We start from the raw sequence: 11,990 nt of genomic DNA, 5'->3' as shown, positions 1-11,990 counted from the left end.
TTTTGATAACTCTTCCCTCTTAGTAAAATAGTACCGTGCAAAACGCACATCTAAAACAGACAGAATATTTTCAAACAAACGTAAAAATGATTTCCAAACGAGAACGTTGACCCGGAATCGGAAGAGAATTAGAATTCTGTTTCATAAACAAATCGATTCGCTTTTTATTAAATTTATTCAAATCGAGAATAAAAGCACTCGGCATGCGAGGAGGCTAACATTGACAAAACACAGAGCAATGGTTGCCGTGGAGACCTCATTGTTAGATGCCTCAGATCGCTTCTGTATACTCTATGGATCGATTTGAACAGCCGAGATGACTTTATGACCGAAGTGATGACATGATTGTTGGTAAACATCGGCAGATAGGTGATTACGTTGTGTGGTTGAATTTCGCGACTTTTCTGAAGTTTTCCAAGAATGTCTCGCAACTTTTACGCCAACCAGGTAACTTAGAGAGGTTAAGTGTAGAGAGTTTCGAATATTGCTGTTTATGTAGGATTATGCGTAAAGTTACGGTTGTGTGTGAGTAATAAGTGCTTGTAGCCTAACTGATTTACTATGATTGAATCAATGATAGGACACAGCGAAGAACATTTGGGTGCACGTTTTAAGCTGAATTTGCCGGGTGAGGGTAAAATAGAAATATAGTAAGATGACGTCTTTAAGTTTGATATAGTTATTGACGTTATTGTTGTTAGTGTGAGAGTATTAATGGTGAATGTGAACAATGAGTAAAATGTAACCTAACAAAATAACATCCGTCAAGCCTTCATTCAACACTTATTGTCAACGACGCGTTTTGAGCAAAATACAGGATGGGTGTAAAATGTAGTGAGATTACATTAAGTCTTATGCAGTTATTATTTTTTGTTAGCAATTATCTAGCTTATTGTGTCACAAATAGTTTAATCGATGGACCATTTTTTAAAGCTGAATATTAATGGATTGAGATGATCTGTGGATTTGTTACTGAATAAGAATATCGGATTTCCTATTAAACTTTAGAGAATTTATTAAAAGAGCCCTATTTTTATAATGTATAGTTATTTTTTAATGAATTACTAACAACTGCGGATATTGAAGTTGGATTTGAAGAAGTAAGTTTAAACGAAAATTAAACATTCTTTCTCCTGCCAGTAGGCTACCCTAAGTCAACAACGATTATCACCAAAGTATTTTATCAACTACATAACCCCGATTGATTTTTTATAAACGTTAATTAATTGCATGGTAATTTTTACGCATAATGTATGTACAACGTAAGATGGACAAAATATGGTTAAAATACTGATTCAGACTATACATATTCTTTGTTATATGAATTGTAATACGCATTTGTCATGACCAACTAGTATAATGATTTAGGGATAATAATTCAAAATCAACCTCCAAATTTTTATTTTTTGTTGGTTTTTATGCCCGATATAACACAAAAATCACAAACAAGCTCAAATTAAAATTATTGCGACAGAAGTAAGTGAGTGCGGCAATTAGCTACTTTGCGTGCTATAATCAATGCAAAAAAGTCCGCTTTGTTAGGTAGGTAACTGTAGGAAAAGTAGCCTACTTTAGCTGTCTGGGAAATTCATTTCTGTAGGTGTTGTAACATTGTGTTTCGGTCCTTCTACATTCGTTTACCAGCAAAATACAATATATACACAATATACAATTGTACATTACAATACTTTAATACTTTTCAATGAAATGGCGACCATACAAAGTAGGTATTTTAAGCCAAGTATGAATGGTAATGAGTGTATGATGAGTGGCGTGATCTTGAAGTCTGTTAAGTGACTAAGGCCGACTTATTCCTTAGACACAGCTGTTAATTAATAGCCCATACAGCTAATGGCACCTAAGGGACCTACAGTTTACAGTGGAATCCGAACCATATTTTGCCTTTATATACGAATTGGTCTAATTTTCAGGATAGTACTGCGGATAGTCGTAGTACTCACTCGTGCGGACGTTAATCCACACCAGGGAGTATCGCATCCACAGAGCATGCCTATAAATATCCACAATTCGTACCTCCTATAGTAGCTGGATTACAGGACGACGCCACCCGTCCCAGTTTTGTATACACAATACAATATACACACTCAATATACAATGATAAAAATGTTAAGTCTTTTTGGTAGGAATTCAAAATCTAAACTACTCATCGGTTTTAGTTAATGAACGAAAACATATATTTATGGAAAATATATCAAACCTCAACACATTATTATATGGGTATAGAAAATGTCGCTTACAATCGTCCTAAAACGAAACGAATGCGAATGATTAATAAATATTACCATTTTTACCATTATCTCCGTGTATTGCACCATACAAACTAAGCCATTGTGTTTCGCACTTTTTAAAATGACTAACCAAGTCAACATCTTGGAAGCCCAACTCTTTAATGAGGCAAATCGTTCAGTGCACGCAACTTTGCAGTTCGCGTCAACAGGTCAATGTTAGCTTTGCAACATCACATCACTTTTAATCCCTCGATATATCGATTGTTTATAGGACAGGAAGGCTGCATGACAGTGCGTGCCTGCCTATAGATGGGCTGTTGGGTTTGCCCTCCTCCTATCCATATAACATGCACGCAGGGTAGACATAGTCAATGGTTCCACACTCATACTCTGTGTGTTGTTAGTTTATAATTCATGTTAAAATTAACTTGTGGATTATTGGGTAGCCAAGTGGATATAGAGTTCGCCTTCAAGGCTAAAGGTTGCTGGTTCGATCCTCTACTCTGGAACCAACAATGATTTACAATAAATAACGTTATGTAAGCCTACTGTGCTCGCACAACTTTACATAACACTCTTATCAAAAACAAATAAAACGAAAGTTCCTAATAAATCGAAAATTTTTTTGTATATTGCACTTAGCTAAAAATACAAAAAACATTACACAGTCACAGTACATATATAATATTCACATATAATATTCTACAGTAAGAGGTGGGGCATGATTATTTTGAGTGAAAATGCATTTTTCAATATTCAAGACCCTATCTAGATCGCTTCAATTGTAATTTGTAAGGGTCTCTGACGTAGGTAGTTGAGGCATTGTTGAAGTGGCCCTGGTGCATTGTGGGACTAGACAGATTAATATTGGAAAACAAACAAGCATGGCGAGAGGCGTGCAGTGGCAAGAAAGGGGATAATATTAAACATTAAAGTACCTGCCTGCACTATCGAACTGACTGTGAGTTTACACGTGAATATTAGGGCTACAAGCCACACAATGTGTGTAAATTGTGCATTTTGTAGCTTTGTTCATGAAACATGATAACTTTTTTTGTATTTTTACTACTACAGCATTCTTATTATTTTGATTATTTTACAATTTGGGAAATATATGACGTAATCAGGGTTAGTTCCTCATTGACGGTTTCTCGTGAGGACCATCAACTATCAAATACATTTTAGTTTTAAAACCATAGTCATTGATGCCATGATGTGCTCAATCATGCAGGATGTTCTGTTACTATTTGTTGTATGTTTTTGTTGTTGATTCAATTACATGATTTATCTTTGTTATTTCTGTTCAGTTTGCCTCTCATTTATTGTTAGTCGTCGTTGATTATTTTCATTGTTCTGTTTATAAGTCACTTTAATTGCAATAGTTTTTATTTAATTTTTGCAATCAACATTGTAGTTCTTGAATTTTCAACACGTGTGTTTCTTATGGATTAAGTATATCGTTTTCTAGACTATCACAGAAATTGAATTCATACTCGTAAATTGAAATTGAACTGATAGTTGAATTGGATATTTTTGTATTTTTTGTAATTATTGTGAAATCTATACATGACCATTAAACCATTAAAACAATTTTGTTTCCACTTAAAGTCATGAATGTATTGACTAAATACAGTAGATATAAACAAAGCATTGGTCCGGAAAAGAAAACGGCAAAGGTCATCTAATTTAATAGGGAGAAGGAAAACGTTTTTGCAAACACAGTAAACGGTGGCCGACCTAAATTATCAGACCCATTCTAAGCAGAATTCTAAAAAAAAATCCTTTTCTATGTTCAACACAATGTTGAACTGTTACACCTCCGAAGTTTATACACATATATTAATATTGACAATAATAAAAAACACCTAGAAAAATCAATGGCAATATAACAAACGTTTTTCAGTGTTCACAACATGAATTTGGTTTTCCACACGAAGTCGACAACTAATCATAGAGTATTATTACATTTGAGATCAACACTTGTTGACAATAGATAGTCAAAACTACGTTTACACCGGTGGTTAGAAAAAACCTAATCTCCTGTGTAAAAGGGGCAAATATCGGGTATTTACTCAGGGGAGGTATAGAAGAGGCTACGATGACAGCTGTGGGCTTCTTATTAGCTGAGGGAACGCCATTACCGTAACAAAACGGATAATAGCCATCGGCCTCGGTGGTCTAAGGGTTAGCGTGCTGGGCTGATATACTGTAGGTCCCGGGTTCGAAACCCGCTGGTAGCATTAACTTTTTGTCCAAGATGTTTTTATTATCAGCAAGTTTGGTTGGTTTGGTTCGGTTATTACAGTTTAATTTTATTATTAAGTCATTATAAAATTTTTATTGAGCAATTTCTAGTTTTATTTAATAAACAGGATTATTTTTCCGATTACTAAACTTTTGTTATATTATTTCTTTATCAGCAAGTTTGGTTAGTTCGGTTAGGTTATGATAGTTTAATTTTATAATTAAAAAATAATAAAATTGAATTTGAGGCATTTATAATTTTATTTTATGAACAGAACTATTTTTGCGATTAGTAAACCTTCATTGCCAAAGTGCTCTCTACTACAGCGCTGTTCACGGAGGAATTTAGAACTAAATGCCTCATTCGTACCTCCCCTAAGTCAGACCCTACACGTCTTCTGCTGGTCCATATGGTTGCCAAATCGACAAGGAAGTATGTTTAATCAATGCTACCAACATTGACTTGTATCTCGCCACAGCTGGCAGATTATTTTCACCACAATCATCTGGGACGTCATACATCACTGATGATGGAATGATGAACCCTTCTAGGACACGTCACGTGACACGCCGCTAGCACGTGATCGTCGCACGGCGTTGACAGCTGCACGTGGCACTGTTGATTTGGTTATTCAGCTACAGTTTGTTTGAATAATGGTGGCATTTATTCGGTTTTAGAAAAAAGGTAATCATTACGACATTACAAATAAGTGAATGTCAGTAAGTGGGACTCCAATAATTCGGAATAAACACAATTTTAAGATAGCAGATTAAGTAGAGAAGAATACATCAATTATCAACTATCAACTAAGTGGTACTTGGGACTAATAACTGCAAAACAAGAACACAAAAAACTTACAAAATTCAACTAGATGACGTGTGCATTATCAAAAATACATTTTAAACATCTGATGCTGCGTAATGTGCCGAAACACAATAATTATAAAGGAGGAGGCATGAATATTAGAACAGAAACGGTATATGAATCATAAACACAAACAAACGACTAACTGGCCCGAATCCTGTACTAATAACATTCAAAATATAGTTTGAACAGTTCCAATAAAGTAATTTACTGTCAGGCCAATGACATAGCTTGTTTATATTATGATCCATACCGTTTCTGTTCTAATATTCGGGGGAAGTGGTGTTAACATATTATCTTATGCTTTCATGTGTTATCATTTTATTAAGTTTAATTGAGTAATTTGTGTTGTCTACGTAGGGAATTATGAACTCACAATCCTCTTTTCTGTTTCTCTTTATTAAATGTGTACTTTTATTAGTGAAATCGACATTTCTCATCCTCCTGTAAAATATATAGAGTCTGATGTGTTTTATGTTTGGCAACGATTGAGTGTTCTAATGTTTGTTATATTATTGAGCGGAGCGAGCGGAGCGAGCGAAGCGAGCGTAGCTCTTTTGGATCAACTTCAATGCAACAAATACCCCCGCCGCAGCAAACCTGACGCCTAAGCGAATTTCCATTTGGCTGAATTGATTTTCAATTGATCTATTTAAATAACATTAGGTTTAACGAGTACCTAGGTTTGCTGCTACAAGGAAACTAATAAAGTGTGTGTTTCAAGTAAAATAATTATTGCTTAGTATAAAATGAATATATTTGCCAAGTTTGATCAAAAGATATCCATAAACAAGCAAACTACAACATTTTACAATATTCTCCATAAGAATAACATGGGAATTTAAAATTTACCATTTTTTTAGTTTTCTCCGTAGCCAATAACCGTACAAAAACACTTTGATATACTGAATTGTTTGTTTTTTTAAGCTCTTTAAGAAGGTTTAGAGAAAAATTGGGAAATTTTGTGTTTTGAGGGTCAAAAGTGAGAAAAACCAATTTTTACCCCATAAAACCCCCCATAAAACCCTGTTCCCATGGTCCGATCATGCTGGATCGCGAACTCATTCAAGTTTATCCCGCCTTACACCTTCAAACCAAATTTCATCAAAATCGGATCAAAATTACTCAAGTTATCGTGTTCACGGACACACATATATATATATATATATATATATATATATATATATATATACATATATAAAAATTTGAACGAGTGGTGTTTTTGGCCTCTGGGGACATCAAAATGAAAAAGTAAATCGGTCCCGGGCCTAAGTCTTACCATGAGACCTACGGTAATAGCTACTTCCCTATAGGGAAATTCGCTAATAGAGAAACATCACTCAATAACGGCTGAATGCATTTCAGCCAAACTTAACAAAATTACTTAGACTAATGGTGAGATGGTTTTTAAACAGACAAATTTCAATTAGATAACGCTAATGCAATTTAAAACGAACTTAAAATTTCCAATTTTTAACATTAGGCTTATGGGACTAAAGTAGCCATATGACAGTTTTTTGTTTACAAGAAAAATGTAAACAAGAGTACCCATAAGGTATTTCTGAACTTTCTAGACTTTTCTTTTAAACGTTCTTAAACCATTCCTATGATTTTAATAAACAGGAAAATGCTGTTAAAACATTTTTTTAAGGCGCGGAATTCACTGAAAATCGAGAAAATATACGGAACTACTTTCTCAATGCGCGGAGCATAAACAAGGAGCGGAGGGATACGGACCAGTGACTACTTTCTTGGGAACCTATTTGTGTTGCCAGCTGATTATAAACAGCCAATTTAGAAATCAGGATTTAATAAGCGATATATCGAACCGCATCGAAATCTATATTTAATCCGATAATACATCACAGGTTATATTATGTTGAATTACATCGACGGTACTGTAAGTTATTACACTTATTAATAAAACGCAGATTGAACACTGATCTAATTTAGGCATGTGGGGAATGAAGGTCGGGGTTTATGAGTATTCGTGACTAATAAACAAAATAATATGTTTATGACGTATAATTATTATTACAGCGTGGATAAATAAAAATATACTTTAAACGCCCAATGAAAAAGAAGAATACGCTAAAAATATTAAAGAAATTTCTGTATTAGGCTAATTAATTTGAGTTGTTTAGATAAGGCCAACGTTGTGACAAAATAGGATGACGTAATAGGAGACCAAATCTACATTGTCTCTGGCATGTCTTCCCTTCTATTATTATTATGTTTTCACATAAATCAGCTGATGTGATGTTTACTTTTCACTTTTGTTATTATTATGCCTACATTTCAGCCATGTTTAATTGTTCAATAGTATTTTTAGCAGTTCTTAAGTTTTTTGTTTTACATTAAAATACAATTGGTAATTTTAGTCATTTAGAAGTGTTTCAATTAATTTGAGTATAAAGTATTTTACGATTGTGTTTTAAAGTTAAAACAGGCCTACCTTTTTCGTGTTATGTTTTATTAAGGCCAATATTAAAACCAATTCAACCGATTGGAAGGGTTAAAATGAAGACAAATTTAATGTTTATAATGCACAGTTGACTTTCAAATTTCAAATTTCCCCCTTATGTTTTTATACTTAAATGCTGGGTTTTTTTTTACTTATTGTTTTTTTTTAACTTCAATACTTTTTACCGATTGCAAGGGTCATAATGAAGTCCACTGTTTTTTTTTTGTACAGTTGAGTTTAAATGTAAAATTTCCCTCCTCTTTTTTTACTTTAATACCCGTTTTCCATGTTATTATAATAGTCCCAACTACTGTAATTTAATCTACTTTTGCAAGAGGTAGCCTATCTGAATCACATCAAGATGTAGTCAAGAGGTAAATTATTACAATTTCAATCAATAAAACAAGCATAAGTATATTGTTTTTTTTTTATTTATTTACTTAGTTACCCAAATATTAAATCAAGTTTTCTCCGCTCAACTGGCTTTCACCGCTCTGAAAGCAATCCTAGTTTTAGGGTTGATTTTTAAGTTGTGATCTGCTCTTTGGCATCTCGTAACAATAAGGACGAGTAAAATTAAACGATAAAACACTTATTACTGATATAATATTGACTTTGGACGGTGCGATTCGAATTATCGTCATATTGTAAAATTCTATGTGTTGTTTTGTTTGTATTTCTTGTTATAGCGTTTAGCAACATCATTAAGCATTAATATTTTTCAATTTATGACTTAATAACTGTTGTACGCTATTACCCGGTATTTAAAAAAAATGATAATCTTGAATCGACTAAACTGTTAAGATCAGTTCTACTGTCAACAACATACTATTTTTTAGTCGAATAGTTGATTATTTTGCCTCTCTTTGGTGGGTGGGTGACAACAGAGTAAGTTGAAATTCGCTGACGTCACAACTGCATGCAATCGCATGTGTATAATCTGCAAAAATAGCTGAGAAAGTATAAAAATATACCACCGAACAGAAATAGCCATGACGTAATCTTATCATTGCTCAGTTCAGCAAACAACTAAGATAAATAATAGTAAATCTGTTTATATTGATATCTCTTTACGTTTTGATTACCGAGTATATATCTTTGATTCAGTGCAATTATTGTGCTTTGGGACAATGTTTTCGTGTAATCAAATGGAAAGTACTAATTGTTTAAAAATTATAATTGCCGATAATTACTTGTAAAACCAAAAGGTGATCTGTCATCTCTAGAGAGTAGGCTATATGTGGCTAGTTGAGCTAATGACATTAATTTAGCTTAGTAGATTTTCTTGTTTAACAGTAAAAACAGGCTATATTTTAATTTTTCTTTCATGTTCGAGTAATATTATTTTATTGGAAAATAATGTTTACTAGTTTCCACAAAAGTAACCAAAGTCACCACAACCAAGTTCAGTAGATTTAACCATGTTTTCTGTGCTAGGATGAATGTCTGATATAAATTTAAAATTAAAACGAGAGTTTTCCAGTTAGTTAGATATTTGTGAAAACGCAAACGCACCCGTTTGTAGAGAATGAATTAGAAACTGTCCAATTTATTCGATTTGTATGTTAAATCACGTTTAATTTAAACCTCTCTTATACAAATTTAAAATTTCTTCCACCTTGAGTTTATACAGAACGTGCAAACAATCTTTTAGCTTTCCGGTAATATGATTATCGTACGAGAAAATGCGCATATTTTTCATATATTTACGTACATTTTACTGTAGCAAATTTAATTCTCTTCTACTTAAAAACAGAATGCATACTGCACACATGGCTCCGGACGCATCTCAAATTTATTTCACGAGAGGTTACTGTTGTCATTGATCCCTTTACAAAACACACCCCCGTCGAGCCCTTGTTTACTCAACAAATCCGCCCATCCAACCCCGTCTATGATATATCACCGTGTCAGGTGCCGCGCCAATTTTTCAACCAGGATCATCTTGGATGTTTGGTAACAATTAAGCTTCGCATTTCCATGAGCGGCTCGTTAAAACCCCCTAACGCCTCTGAGACCATCTGCCCAATGGCTCTCGCCCCTCCAAAACAACTTTACCCGTGTAATTGGCGCGGAATCGATTCCCGCCAATTCGGATCGCTTTTTACGCGGATGTGTTTGATTGAATTAGCAGTTGTAAGTGGAGCTGCAAGTGGCAAGGGGGATGAGTGCTGCGCCCCGCGGACGTGTTATGGGATTTGAGTAAGGAGATTATGAACCTGTTAACCTCGAAGATGTGATGGGCAAGCGAATGTTTCGTATCGTATTACAAATATCTATAGATCATATCTCTATTATAAGGTGCAATAGCTACGTTATCGTGGATTAGACATTAACTAGAGAACCCGTGTGGCTCAATGAGCCGCATAGTATGAAACGTAACGCCGAGGAAAACGTTATGCTTAAATTCGAGTAATTATAGTTACATTTTAGAGTAGTTTAAACACTTGTTTGAAACTAATTTTAAATAGGTACTGTATTTGCGTCGTCAAGTTTCACCTACATTATTTCTGCTCTCAGTTTTAACTGATAACTAACTTCTAATGAATGCTGAACGATCTGCTTCAATTCAAGTTAACATGATGTTACAAAGTTTTTCCAGCATTGAGAATTGAAGAAAACTGTTGCCTTACTGATAACCTGTGTTTGGGTTATTTTATTTCTTTGATTTGAGACATCCCCCTAATAAAACAAATTTTCTCCGTAGAGAATCCTGTAAAGTGGGGTGATACAGTATCAACAAATTCATGTGCTCCATTTTTAACCCACAAACTCCGGGTTACCAGCTGGACAGTCATAATCTGCTTTGAATAGGCTATGGCAGCAACACCATTGAAAGTTGGTTAACGTATTTTAACGTGTTGTCTGTCAGTCACAGTATATGCCCCGCATCAGAACGTTCTCACGTTGTTCAGTGGAGTTTCTCATAATACCTGTCCAAAAGTTTTGAAAGTATGAATTCATTTGTCGAAATAGGTTGGATAACTCTTGTAGCTATAAGATTTGGATAGCAATTTTCATTTTCTCTTTTTGAGCAGCGTATATTATTTGCCTCTCCTGAATCATTAAAATAAACTTGACCGTAACTACTCGATCGGTGACAACATAAACACTAATTCCTTCACTTATGTTTGGTCTAATATTGTCACTAAAACTTTCAATAGCAAATGAGTTTTTGAAACTTCTTATTTTTGACTTGAAATGTCTGGATTGTGTTGGTGAATTAAGTCAAAAAACTGTGTATAAGTTTGTCCGAGGAACTGTAAACATAACCTAGAAGTAAACAATCCATTTGTGTTTTTCTCAATTGAAGTAGAGCGAGTAATACAAAAGTCAACAGTAAAAACATAAGGTCCGCCAAGATTTGGTATGATATTACTACAGTACTTGAACTTATGATAGTCTCTAATAAATTATAGTTTCATTATTATAGTTTCTAATAAATGTTTTGAAATATCTCGATCTCACCAAGTGAATGTGTATCTGGATGGGTATCTGTTAGACCAGGCCTCTCTTTTTCTACTCTCCTCATACGCATAAGATATCTTATTATTAATTGTCTCTTCCTCCCGTTTACAATAATTCTTCTTTGAACTTTTAGTAAACAATCCATTTGCGTTTTTCTCAATTGAAGTAGAGCGAGTAATACAAAAGTCAACAGTAAAACCACAAGGTCCGCCAAGATTTGGTATGATATTACTACTTGAACTTATGATAGTCAAGGCATTATTATAGTTTCTAATAAATGTTTTGAAATATCTCGATCTCACCAAGTGAATGTGTATCTGTATGGGTATCTGTTAGACCAGGCCTCTCTTTTTCTACTCTCCTCATACGCATAAGATATCTTATTATTAATTGTCTCATCCTCCCGTTTACAATAATTCTTCTTTGAACTTGAGGCATTTTCTGTTCTTCCCACAAAACTGATTAACTGTTTAACTTGGTCTTAACCTACTATATTACAAACCTTAATGTTTGTTGCTTTTTATAACCAGCTGTTATTTTGTTTTTAAATTTGTTCTATGTATTTCTTATGGGGAAAACCCGACCTTTGAGAGAGTCTCACGCCCTTAAGAGTAGAAATTTTAAAAGTCTAAAACCTTATTGCAAAACTACATATTGAGACAAATCTGTTGACACCTTAAACGTTGAAATTTGTCCACAA

At 34.0% G+C, this 11,990-nt stretch overlaps 1 protein-coding gene across 1 annotated transcript in view; it reads left to right on the top strand.

Annotated features, from left to right (window-relative positions):
* Positions 1 to 369: 369 nt before the first annotated feature.
* The window catches only part of LOC128987127 (uncharacterized), a 31,547-nt gene continuing 19,926 nt past the window's right edge, over positions 370 to 11,990 (top strand). Inside the window, exon 1 of the mRNA XM_054407843.1 lies at positions 370 to 447. Within this exon, the coding sequence (XP_054263818.1) occupies positions 421 to 447 (27 nt within the window). The 5' untranslated portion in view covers positions 370 to 420. The remainder of the gene's footprint in view (positions 448 to 11,990) is intronic.

Source organism: Macrosteles quadrilineatus, unplaced genomic scaffold (assembly GCF_028750875.1).
Source record: "Macrosteles quadrilineatus isolate MER2022 unplaced genomic scaffold, UCM_ALF_1.0 Scaffold_2__2_contigs__length_208266976, whole genome shotgun sequence".
Classification (NCBI taxonomy): Eukaryota; Metazoa; Arthropoda; class Insecta; order Hemiptera; family Cicadellidae; genus Macrosteles; species Macrosteles quadrilineatus.
This window is presented reverse-complemented; position numbering and strand designations above follow the sequence as displayed.